Source organism: Pyrus communis, chromosome 1 (genome assembly GCF_963583255.1).
Source record: "Pyrus communis chromosome 1, drPyrComm1.1, whole genome shotgun sequence".
Classification (NCBI taxonomy): Eukaryota; Viridiplantae; Streptophyta; class Magnoliopsida; order Rosales; family Rosaceae; genus Pyrus; species Pyrus communis.
The window spans coordinates 35,100,421-35,114,171 of NC_084803.1; the positions used below are offsets into that span (position 1 = coordinate 35,100,421).

At 37.7% G+C, this 13,751-nt stretch overlaps 1 protein-coding gene and 1 pseudogene across 1 annotated transcript; both read right to left on the bottom strand.

Annotated features, from left to right (window-relative positions):
• LOC137726469 (tRNA (carboxymethyluridine(34)-5-O)-methyltransferase-like) lies at positions 1-2,034 on the bottom strand. Its single transcript, XM_068465408.1, has 2 exons — positions 1,475-2,034; positions 1-88 (listed from the first exon to the last, which is right to left on the bottom strand). The coding sequence occupies exons 1-2, from the start codon at positions 2,032-2,034 to the stop codon at positions 1-3; spliced, it is 648 nt and encodes a 215-aa protein (XP_068321509.1).
• Positions 2,035-11,498: 9,464 nt separating this feature from the next.
• LOC137726479 (coatomer subunit beta-1-like) lies at positions 11,499-13,673 on the bottom strand (annotated as a pseudogene).
• Between the last annotated feature and the right edge of the window lie 78 nt (positions 13,674-13,751).

Sequence of the window (13,751 nt, forward strand, 5' to 3'; positions counted from 1 at the left end):
TCATAACGTTTTCTCGAGAACAATACACCAGTTGGATTTGTCGAAAAATCGATCAACGATTACAGCGTCTTTCATTCCAGCTACTAATCTGGATAATACAGCAAAAGAGTAAATGAGCCGATGAAGTTAAGCATCGGTTATACAGTAAATTGTCAGAATGTTAAGAACTGGCCACAAAATTTAAGTTACCATTTAACAAGGTTTACGTGTTTGTTTCATTTTTAAAAAACGAAAGAGACGGAAATCCAACTAGACACATAAAAGTTGCATCAACCAAGCAACTGGGTAGTTGTGAGGAATTAAGTCCTAGTTTGATACTGAGGTAATTTTGAAAAAAATGGCTATTAGAAAAAGCTGGGAGCTTTTTTATGTTTGGTAAGCATTTAGCTTCAATTTTTTTTTTACAGTTTTGGGTGAAAAAAGCTAAAACACAAAGCTGCAAAACCCAGCTTTGAAAAACCAGTTTTTTTCACATTTGTTTTATATAAAAGTTTATCAAACACTATAATACTTTTTTTTTTTTTTTCCAAAAACACTTTTACAAATGCTTTATTTCACAGCTGTTTATTTTCACAGTACAACAGAAGTAGTTTTTTTTTTTAAACACAACAATACCAAACCAGCTTTAAATGAAGCAACTACCATCAAAGGCCTAACTTAGAGGCTGGCCTACCATTACGATTGGGGGATTCTTCTCCCACTGGGAAGGCTTGGTCCAATAGACCCATGAGGCTTCTTCTCATACTCATTTGCTTCTAGAGTTGGCCTCTTTACCTTTAACGTGAATGGTTTTCTCACCCAACTTACTCATGATAATATGACTTCAAGCCATGAACCCGAATTCAATGAGCAAAAACTCATCATTCAGGACGACGTAAACAAAATTTTGGTGACATGTCAACGTAAATATAATTTGGTGACATGTTCGCCACACATAGATTATAACCTTATAACCAAAGTTTCATATATATATATATATATATACATATATATATATATATATATATATATTTATGTCTACTAGGTACCTATATTACACCGCTATGAGTTTGATTTCATTAATTTTTTTTTATGAGTGAACTTTTTTGATCAGTTACTGATCCATAGATGTAAACCATTATGAGTGAACTTCTACAATTCCACTCATTAAGTATTGCTCTAATGATCCAGCTGTCATAACAAATCATATAAATAGAACAATAAAATTCTGTCCTAATAGGCACTAGACATGTAAAAGATTAGTTTTGCCCCCTATGAGTTTGGTTTCTTTGCTTCAATTAATGCTATTTCAATTTCAGCAACCCAACAACACAGCATAACCATAGCAACAAGACATAACGAAAATATACGTACAATTTTATTACTTTTTGATAAACTATATACACACACACACACACACACACACACACACACACGCGCGCACGAAATGGAAAAAGAAAGAAAATGAGAAGTTACCTTTCAAGCTCGCCTTCACTGAAAACATGGTATAGATAGAACTGCATCACCAAAACCAGTTCTATATGGAAGATCTACGGCGTCTGCAACCGATACTTGATGCCCTCTATCTGCACAAATTTTGATAAGAGGAGCACTTACGTCACATCCAATGAAAAAACAATCAGGATTAAATCCCAAGTACTTTCCATTTCCACATCCTGCATCAAGAACAAGAGATCCTGAAGGTAAGGAAGATAGAAAATTGGCTACTTTTGGCCACTTAGCAAACCGGGTCGAACTGAAATGAGGTGCGACAGCATCATAAACATGATGGACATACTTCTTTTCTATTTCAGGAGTGAACTGCACATTTAAGGATGAATGTCTACGGCTTTCACTGGCTGATTCAAATTGTAAGATGTGAGATTCTCCACCAGAATCTAGAGAACAAAAACCAGATACGCCTTTAACCTTGACTTGTCTCATAGTACTGAAGATTCCTGAATAAGAAACACTACCAATTATTACAGTGGGAAGACGGAAGGCCTCTCTAGACAGATAACAGCGTCTAATTCCTTTCAGAACATTACCAAACATCACCCAGAATACTGCAGCTAATTAGAAATAACATGAAAAAAGACATAGGTTAAGGTTACAATTTTGGAAACATACAATTTCACTTGTATACGCGCGTGCAGTATCCTTTGACATGCACAAAATAAAAAGCGAGACAAAGGAATAAATTGGCGAAAGCACCAAAGTCATTTATCGGCACAGACTCACACATTTTGGATTTATTTCAAGCAACCGAACTGATTTAGGAAGGAGAAAGAAAGGCACCAAACGATCAAAAGCTCGAATTTCCCTTTAGTCTGCATTACTGACAAGCTGGAAGAGGCTATTTGCCAATAATCATCAGCATAACGCTTCTAAAATGTTTTGCATTCCAGAAAACGACGACTTAGTGATGGATAGTGTACCAGGAAAGGAACTCCTACCCAGTTCTCAAGGCAAAATTACTATCACCCATGTATCCGGAGACTATATCGAACTGCTTGCTAAAGCAGCGTATACAAGTGCTCTGGATTCATCCTATTAACTTTGTTCAATTAAGTTTCAAACTTTCCCCTCCTTTGTTTTCCTTTTACTAGGATTCATCCTATTAACTGAAGAGCGAAATGCGCGATGTAACGGTTGTTCTAATTTCCTAATAAGCTTCTTGTTTGAAGACAAATTCAGTACTCTGGATTTAAGGTTCCACAAATTCAGTGCTCTATTGTGTTGCACACAACACAATAGCCGAGAACACAGACATATAACCGAAACTCAGCTAAACACAGCTTCAATACACACACACATATATACATATATACATATATATATATATATATATATATGTATGTATGTATGTACAAATCTATATCCACACCTATGAGTAGAGTGACCTGATGCAGCTGACATGAGGAGCTGAAGAAGTGGGGCGAATACAATCCGAATATCTTGTGAGATGTGACTGATTGAATTAGGTTTCTCACAGAGGGAGACACGAGGGAGGTGGCGGGCAGTGAGAGAGAGAATTAGGAAGTGAACAGGCGTAGGGTGTCCTCAGTGAACTCCTCCACACTGACCGTTGATTACCAGGTAATCGAGATGGCTCCGATGCACCAGCTAACAGGTATATCGTACCAACACAATCACGGCACGTCATTTTGACCATAAACCTACTAACGAGACCAAATCTTCGGCATTTAAAATAGATGTGGTATTTAAGTAACCTCAATAAGAGACTGACACGTTTTTATTAGAGTATTTATCATAAATAGCTAAAATTTAACACTCAATTTCAAATTTAACCAAAACTACGCTTGAAAAGACTTTAGATACTCTCAAATTAAACCTTAAAGTCTAAATTCATTCACCAACAACAAAATATGCAACTTTTGCGAGGATGAATGGATCTGGATTCACTAAGTAAAAATTATTATCAGTGTATATGGACCTATTAGTTCTAAACATAGTTTTCTTTAATTCTAGCGAAGAAATAATGTTTTCTTTGATCCAATACCCACCCCACCCATACCACATGCAAAACAATTGAAATCTATGGCTTATAACCGGAAAAATTGTCGGCAACTGAATTTCACGAAGTTGATTCGGTTTTGGTGGGAAAGAAAATTAAGAAAACCCACATCAATGATAACTCATATAGCAGTTAGAATAATTAAATGAAATCATGAGTAGAACAAGCGAAAGTGCCCCAATCAAACTCCTATGACGGACAACATGTGTTGATTGAAAAATATTTACATAAAAGTTTCGTTAGAATTCAAAGATTTTAGTCAAATTACCCATACCAAGTTGGGGGAATTAGAACCCATGAAAGAGGCGATGACTGTTGTTAGTATTTTAGATATTTCCCTAGTGTTGAAGCTTGCTTACCAGTAGTTAAGTTTATTTTTCGGTGACAACCAAACAGTATGGGTAGTTGGGAACTTCAAGGATTTTTGATGCAGCGTAAGTTGGTTTTAACGTTTTTGGCATTTAAGTCTATTCAATTACCTTTTTTTGTTATAATGGATAGTTTTTATAAAAAGTGACATTTTTGAAATTGACGAGTAAGTTTTGGCTATATATGATAAGTTCTCTTTTTATTATCTTAATTTTTCTTAATTTTGTTGTCATAAATTTAATATGTATTAAACACTTATTGGAGTTGTAGAGATACCACATATATTTTGAGTGCAAAAGATATTATCTCCCTACTAACTGCGTTGAAACACCTTCCCACAACACATCAATTTGACAAATTTTCAGATTTTATCGGGCTAGTTTGAAATTGTTTTTAAATTGACTGAAAACGCTTTTAACGAAAATGTTTTTTAAATCAATCCTTAATAAAAATCCAAGTGGATCATGTCAAAGCACTCTAAGTGTTTTTGAAATCCAAAGTTAATTTTACCAAAAATACTTTCAGTCATTTAAAAAGTATTTCTAAACAAGTTTATAATGGATAAAGAAAGTAACTTTGCCTGCAATAGCAGAGTTTCTATTAGCCGCTATCGCTAATTCTAGATCATTGACTTAAAACATGCCAATACAAAGCGCACAACTGAGGATCTACCGCAAGCACTCTCTTAGAAGAAGAAAAATTCATTTTGGAAATTGTAATCAACGAGCCAACATGTTCTTCAAGAGTAAAACCATACATTTTTATTATAATGGTCGGCATTGAGAGCTTGAACTTTTTAATGTCCTCTAATGTCTTAACCTGAATAAAATAAGCAATGCAGTGAAATATTGCATCGATCTTATTTATGGTAGTAGGGAGGGTTAATTCTTTACCCTTTAGGATTACAACTCTTAATAGGTAATCAACTCCTAATAGGAATATAAGATACATTCCCATATCTACTAGGATTTACACAATCACATTCCTAATCTAATAGGACTGCAATACTCCCCTTTGAGTGTGTAAATACTCAAGTAAATGGCGCATTAGGTCTTCAGCGATGAAGTAAGTACAATTCATGAAGTCGTCGGCACAATGAGCAAATGCAAGTCTTAGATCAAAGGGAGAATGCATAAAAAGGTAAAAATCACAAAACCTCGCTATGGTAAAACCCAAGGTGGGAGAAAAACCATAGACTAAGGAGAAAAGTGAGAAGTTGTATTAAGTCAAACTATACGTCTTTTGGATGCAAGTAGAAGAGCTTATAAGGGTATGATCAACCCATGATGGGTGCCTCGTTAAAACCTAGTTAGGTAGCAAAAACCCAGTGAAAAAATGCTCCTAATCGTAGGGAAAAAGAGTACATTAAGATCAAGTGAGTATACTTCTGGATACTCCCCCTGAGTTTGACTTAACTTCCAAATGAGAACTACAAGCATTGCATATGATAGTTTAGTCATACCAATTCATCGGACAAGCTTTTAGAAGGTTGACTTTTGTAGTGATGTCATGTAGAGGTCAACAAGGTTGTCTAGGATCGGCTTGCATGACTTCAATCTCCTGATGCTTTGCTGATGTAGATGTAGACACAATATGTCTTGGCGTTGACTTCGTTGATGTATCATGGCTTGGTCGAGTTGATACATGCGACATAATCTTCATGGATTGTCGTTGGGACTCAATGATGGATGAAAAACACAACAAGTATTTCGAATATGCTCAACAAGAACTCCTAATTGTATCTCACTTGTGGCATAGTGAAGTGAGGTGAGTCTTTGGAACGATTCAAAGATTTCGCAACTAAGGTCATATCGTGTACCTCCAAGATATTGCGATATTCCTAATGGTAAAGACATAACCATTTAGGGATTTTTCCTTGTGCGGGTTTGATAAGTAACCTATGTCAATATAACAATAAGGCAAGCATCATTCTGAGGATCAGGGGGTTGGATCCGCTCGAGATGTGTTAGGATTTGCCCATGTAGTACCTTCAGGGTACGTCTTTAATACCAATTCAGTGGTTGCATGTAGGCGCGGTGCTACATCTTTACCAAGATCAACAACAAAGGAGATGTCCTGTCTAAATACAATGAGCTAAGTACAACAAAACGCAAAGTTGAACTTTAGATATGGAATTTTGGATTCCATAACCTCTTCAAGGTCTCATTTGCATATAATGTATAGATAATCATAGGTATACTCAAAGGTAACACATTCAGGGTAGTTTAACTGGTAGATCAAGGTACCATCAGAACAACGATTGGACTTCAGGTCAAAGCATAAACGAGTTTTCCTAAGATCATTCATCTCAAATTCCATCTTTAGGTGTGAGGTAGTTTTCTCAAGCTCTTATGGAGTCTTAGTGAGATTCGTATCAATGACATAAATTGTAACTCTCGCAATTTGAAATGAGACTTCATAGTTTAACACGCAAGGGCATAATTCATCCCTGACTGATCAAATAATCACTTAGACATGTATACCACATCCATCAGATTGTAAGTGAACGTCTCAAACAAGTTAAGAGGGTGTTTCGTGGTTTGGAACTATTTGAACTAGTCCATGTAATTCTTTAGGAACTTACATGTAAACCTTCGTATCTATAACACTAACCACATTTCACAATGCTGTTATCAATCACATGACGTTTTGAGAAAAACCTTGCGCCGTAAGGCATGCATCATATTGCACTATTTCATTCATCTCATAATGTTTCCTTTCCCACTTGTAACATAACATGGGTACCTTTGGCAGTGTAGGAACGACAGGTCCAAAACACACTTTGGTAAGGAATTTGACCTATATTGTAATTTTAGTTATCCAATCAGTTCTACGTTGTCACTTAATCAACGAAACACGGTTTGATATCATTGCTTTTCATTTATGTCGGTAGCTACCATATAAGTGAAAACATCATCACTGGTAATCTTATTTCAATTCCATCGTTTCATCCAAACTAGTATACTGGACCAAGAACTTCAAGTCTCGAGAGTAATCCGGATTAATCTCATTAGATGGAAATGATTTGAGACAGCGATCAAATATGAATTCATTGTTATGCCGTGTCTTCTTCTTCTAGGGAAGTGAATCCTACGAATCGAGTAATCTGTCGTGCTCCAGGCCAAGATAGATTGATTGGTTATTCGCCGGTGTACCAAACCATCCAACAGAGGCGTCCAAATTGTCCAACAGGGGTGGCATATCCTTTGGGGATGTTGACTCGACGTCTATTAAGTACATTTATTCTTGCAGGCATGTTTGCAGCTGGTATATGATCTCGTCACTTTAGCTAGATCAGAGGAATGCGTCTGGGGCAACATTCTGAAAGCTAGAATTCATGGCACTTACTTATCATACATGTGTGGTAGGAGGATCGAGATGAGACATAGTAGGTAACGTTTACGCAAATTCACGTCATTCTACAGGAATGTTGACGTTCTTATCTCCCTCTAACAGCAGGAAAACTGTCTCATGAAAGTGACAACTCGCACATGAGCGATAAAGAGATTGCATGTAAGGGCTTTAAGGGAGCTAGTGTGAAGGAGAATCATAATCGACAAAGATTCACATCCTTCTTTGAGGACCCATATTGGTATGTTGCGGCAGCACAACTTGGCACATGGGATGCGCACCCAAATGCATAAATACAAAAATTGTCAGGTTCGTACCCAGTAACCAATTGTAACGTCATATAGGTTGGGTGGCAATGGACCTCAAGGCGGACCAACATAACTGCATACAAGATTTCATATCCCTAGGCAAAAACTGAAAACTTGGTACGTTTGCCAAAATTCGAGCGATAATTTAAATTGCGCTTTATGATCATTAGGTGAGTCTATTTGGGGTGAACATGGGAATTCGATGTTCAATTATAAACCCAAAATACATGAAATATTTTATCGAAAAATAGTCAATATAAACTCTCCGGCATTATCTAGTCTCCCGAACATTAAGGGATAAGTTGGGTGTTGAACCCTTAATTGGCCAGGAGGTTTAGCAGTAATGTGTGTGGACAAACATGTGATCAGTTTGTCGATTCATCAACCAAAACCATAAGTATTTATATGGTCTGCATTTTGGTTGGATTAGTCCACATATATTCCCTTGAATTTGCTATGAAAAGAGAGTCATGTCGTATCTTTGCAAGGAATAATATAGAAATCAATTTCCCAAATGAGCGGGCTTTGGCAAAGTGTGCTTGTAGGCACAAGATCTTGACTTCGGGTAAGGAGATGCATCGTAGCATCATTGTTCGACCGAAGTGTCCCAAAAAGTTGTGCCAAAGCAAGTAAATTGCTCAATCTTCAGGCTTCAAGTTGGCCACATGTGGTATTCCTAGTTGGGAGACAACTTATTAGCCCCAAATCAAAGCTTTAGGCTCATTTTTGGAGGTGGTGCAAAGATATTTCACTCTATTTTCTTTAGTGGTTTCATTTATGATCATTGTGCTCTCGAATATCCTTAAAAACTCAACGACATGAAGAATTTAAGGTTTCTTAAATGGTAATTCAGTATCATTCATACAACGAAGAGCATGCCAAATGCTCTTAATCAGGTTGGATAGACCTGAAGTCGTTGTTATAGATGTGATTTAGGTGTAAAGTTAGTGTGCGTAGTACGCATTCATCCAGACAACTAACTTTCCCACTTTCTTACCTAATCACGTGTTTAATTGGATTGATCACATGTATTAAGAAACATGATTCAATTAACTCATATTCAAGGACAATATCAATCAGCTTATCCATAAGTAAAACATACACCAAACTTGAATCCAAGAACATGGAAAAATGTCCACAAAGTAAATAAACACTAAGGGGATTCGGCTAACAAGGCCAATGTCGAAATTCTACTCTTCCAACAATGTTTGGTGGAGCAAAAGTAGTCTCACATATTGACTACTAGAATGATACTCCTCAACAACATAGGTAGGGGCACGAACAGGTGCATAACCAATGGTCTATTCCATCGATACGGAAGTACATTCTGCAGGGTTGAGGTTCGGGAATACTACCCCTTATTCTTGAAGTTTTAGGTCAAGGATCATGCTTTGGGCATGATGCCACACCTTGGCAGGCCTTGATTTTACCATATGTTTGTGGTAGTAATCAAATATGAGAATTTGGTAAACTTCCACTTTCTACACTTGTTGCTTCAGGAGCGAGTTAGAAACAAGGAAGGTCGAGAAAAGTATTATTTAGTCAAAATTCGATCGGATTTATAAACTTCAGAATCATACTTATTCATGGACGTAATCATGGTGTGCTTCAGGCAATGTCTTTCATGATTAGACAATCCATAGGAGCGAGCCAAAAAGCCATGGAATCCTCGTTCTTGAGGTATTTCCATTTGTAATGCTTCGGGCATAAGTCTTCGAATGAAGATCATGGCAGAGGCTTATTTAGCTATTCCATGTCATTGTTGGCTACAATGGTTTCTCAGCTTCTTAATGTCAAGTGGAGATTCACGTCTTGTACCCACATATAAAATGGTTTCTATTAGAAACATCCAAATAAGGGAAATCAAACTTGTGATAGTTTGACAATCCATTGAATTGGAGGGAACAAGATTGCAATTAGTGTTATGAGAATGAATCATCCATAAGCATCAAAGTTAGAACATTCGGGTTATAAGACATGGTTTTCATGGGTGTATTGTTTTATGAAACCTTCGGGTTTCAAAGGCATTAAATTTGAAACTACAGGTTCAATTTAGTTTATGAACGGTTAGTTCATAAAAGAGAGGTTCCTGCAAGAACACAGAATGGAATATGTTGATTTAAGTGTAGTGGATTTGAGGTTCTTCGAGAACTTAAGTGTGAAAGCTTCATTACTACGAAAGTATGTCACGGTTCAAAGAAAAGAAATAAATTATTGAATCATTAATGTCCAAAAGTGATATTCAGGTCAATAATTTTGGATTCATAATCAGATTAATGGACTACAGGTCCTTTTAATTAATTCAATAAATTGGGCCATATGGGGTCAATTGTAAAAGAAAAATAATATTAACATATGGCTTAAAATTATTTAGAATGCTAAAATAATAGCATGTGGTCCAAAAATATAGCCCCACTTTGAGCTTAGCCGTGGGCACCTCATGGTTAGGTGCAGCTAGAAGTAGAAACTGGCCAATTTGGCTTGGGCAAGCCACACGTGGCAGCCTAATCAGCGTGTGCAAGCTACAGGCTTGCAGTGGGAATGTGGGCCTTGTAAGGCTGCTGCAGGCAGCCCAATAACTTGTAAAACAAGCTTTACATGCATGCTGCAGTCACGGGCTGGGAAAAAGAAATGGGGAGCCTAGCGTGCTGCAATCAGCAGAGCGGGCCGGGGGAAAATGACGGGGCCCAGCATGCGCTGGCATTTTGGATCAGAGGTCGGGGGCATGAAGCCCAGCACCGAAGAACCCAGTCACTACGTGGGTAACAGGCCCAAACAGAAGCTAACCCATTTAGCTGTAGGCTGATGGAAGATATGCTGATTGTGATACGACCCAATTCTCAATTCCCTTAATCAACCTGCAAGTAGCACAAGAAAGCTATGGAAGAAGAGGGAAGGAGAGATGAAGGAACATAACTCTAAATATTTTTGTATTTAATTTCTTTGTTGTAAATTCTGATCTGCCACATTTGAGGGAGATGTGCTCCCTTTATACAGACTCTACTTCTTAAAACGCCAGCTGGCATATTTAACAATTCTTAACAATTCAATTAAAGCATAAACCTCAATTACATTTTGGGTTCATAACAATATCCCCCCCTTGAAAATTAGCCTTGTCCTCAAGGCTTAAAAATGGAATTGTGGAAATCCTCCCAATTAACTGTTGTCCTCAAAGTAACAAGAAGTTGAATTTGCAGAAGGCATTCATTGGTAGATTCCTCCCAAGCCTTCTTCGAGTCAAGCTCCTGAACTTCCTTAATCAACTTAAGGCCTGAATTCCAATAGATAGGGAGAAGATTGATGAATTCTCTTTCTGAAAAACTAGCATCTTCACTATGCAAACAAAGAGACCTACAAGCTGCCAACCTTACAGATAGGTCATTGTCCTGTAGCAATTTGATCAAAGCACAGTAAACTGGCATTTTTGTGTCCTTTTTAATATCAGAAACCCATTGTCCCAATATCAATGCAACTTCCTAGGGGGTGATATGCATATTTAGATGATCAATATGAACCAATAATTCTAAGCATGGTAGTGAACCAACCAAAACAGATGACTGCAAAGGTGTAATACTGTAATTATTTTCAGCAACAAGGTTAGCATTGTTTTGTAACAGAACTTCCATTGCATCTTGGTGACCATGACCAACATCCCAAATTAAGGGACTTCTAGCGTCTCTTGGTGAATTAACATAAGCACCTTGGGGTTCAAACACCTCAGTCCTTTTGTCAACCAACTTTGCCAATTCTATGTTCCCATAAATCTTACATGTAAAAAGCAGAGATCCCCATATAACCACATCAAGTTGAGTAGGCATATCTCTGATGAAATTTTCAACCACATTTAACAGATTAGCATGGCTAAGAAGATCCACAACGCATCCATAGTGTTCAATACGAGGATTGAGCTTATGATTTTCAAGATCCATGCTATGTATCCATTTATCAATGAATTAGAGCAACCATGACAAACCTCGAAGAAATGATTCAATAATGCATTCCCTCTGTAACAAGCTATGAATGTGTCTTGCATAAAGCGCACCTAAAATAGCTCCATGTAGTAATAATCGAACTGGTTGTGCTTGAGAAATCTGAGCTGTTGATTTTATCTCCTATTTCTCCCTTAATTGTTTTTTTTTTAAAACATGTCAACAAAACTTTGACAGCAAGATTTTAACCATATTTTTCTGACCTCATCACCAGTCTTGCATAGCAATCTTGTGCAGAGGACCACCCCAGCAAAAGAATCACTGTCAATTGGATGTGGAAGAACTGGAGATTGTCCTAATTGCAACATAGAAACAACAATCAACAGTGCTTGCGAAAATGCTTTATTCACTTCAACTTTTGATGGTTAGACCCCTTCCAATCTCAGGGCAAGTTTGGTCATAAGGTATGCAACAACTGTCCCAAGGAAAAAGTCACCAGTGAGAAGCAGGGATCTCAAGTTCCCAGATGCCACGGATCCTTGAAAAAGTGTAGGAGGAGAGAAATCAATTCTAGATGCAGCATGATGTGTGGCATAAGTTCCATCAGCAAGAATAGTAGGTCTTTTAAAAGACATGGTCATGAAGTTTACTTGCTGAACCTTTTGTGAAGAATCATTACTTTCTTCTTCTGAAACTGAGAGAAAAGGCAATTCACTTAGGCACCGTTTAATTGATGCAATTCCACCCTTAAATTCAGGAAGTAACGTGCAACATGCTGCAAAAATCCAAAGGCCGGAAGAACAAACCCTTGATGTTCGGATTTGGTAGAAAGTGTTTAATAGCTTTGTTATTATAGATACCTTTACTCTAGGGTTGGTTTCTATTATTTCTCAGATAAAAACAATCATATTAACAGCAAAAGCAACATTGCTGCCTCCTAAGAAATCCATCAACAGATGTACCACTGTGCTCGCCACTTCCAGGAACTTTATTGCACAAGAGTAAATATCCTGAATAAGCATCTGCTTGTATTCAACATTCTTTTCTAGCTCTCCAGTATGAGTCTTGATTCCCTTTTCAAAATAAGAACAAGCTCATTGATGTTTGTGCAAGTAACCAAGCTAAGAACAATGTATAGGGTCTTTCTCTTGATGTCAAGATTATAACTAGAAAGTGCCCTCAGCACGTCCATGAACATATCAGCTACAACTTCTCTATGAAAAGACTTTAGGTCAGTCGGCTGATCAAGAACAATAACTTCACATTGTTGTCACTTTGAGAAAGAAGCAGCTAATAATAGGTATTGGCAGCAGCTCTCCTCTGCTCTCCACGATTTGTTCGACATAATTCTCGCAATAACAAAATGGTTTGTGGGATTAAATGGTTGTTGGAAGGATCAGATGGGAAGTATTTATTGGAAAACCTTTCCTTCACCAACTCAGTTATTGCCATATTGTTTTCTCTCCATCTCTTAGGCAATTCATCAAACATATGCAATGCAAACAAATGCTTCTTCACAAATTTACCCATAAGATACCAATTTATCCAACCATATTTATCATTCCGAAATGCAATAGTCAAAAGAGAATGAAATATAGCTTTCGAAGTTGTTATAATGAAATGCAAATAGAGAACTACCTCAGCTCCAGTTTTCGTATTATCAAAGAAGAAGTGCTTACAGAGAAACCGCGAAGCAGAGGTCATCGTCGAAGCATAAATCATTCTCTTCGATTCTGGCAGAGAAATTAGGGCTGCAACGGAATCGTTCGACTGTGGTTTAACGGTCAAAGTTGCCAGTGCGTGTAACATCGGTGAAGATGAGAGCAATGGCGGAATGGAATGGTCATGGATTGTCGATGAAATTCGCAATGGGTTGCCGTCTCCGTTGTGAGGTTTTTGGTGACCAACCTTGATCGATTTAGCTTCCTCGAAACACATCGAGGTTGGATCAGAATCTCCCTCAACATGGAAAGCCAAGTCACGGTGTAACTGAGCAAAGTCACTGCGGATTTCTACGAGTATAGGATTCACAGCCTTGTGAATGGCGATGAGTGCAGAATCCATAGCTTCATGGATCGCAGAACTCATCGAAGCTTCAAATGAGTCGATTGCAGCGGAGAAGCATGCATCCATGGCAAAAAGACGGGTTGGGTGGGCGTGCACATGAGGGAAACCAGGATTTGAGAAGGATGATACCATTGATACGACCCAATTCTCAATTCCCTTAATCAGCCTACAAGTAGCACAAGAAAGCTATGGAAGAAGAGTGAAGGAGAG

What these genes read in the sequence shown, in the direction of transcription:
- LOC137726469 (XM_068465408.1), bottom strand. Translation starts at nt 2,034, where the DNA reads ATGTTTGGTAATGTTCTGAAAGGAATTAGACGCTGTTATCTGTCTAGA. An exon ending in CTATCTATACCATGTTTTCA is followed by an intron (nt 89 to 1,474) that starts GTGAAGGCGAGC and finishes TGTATTATCCAG; the next exon opens with ATTAGTAGCTGGAATGAAAG.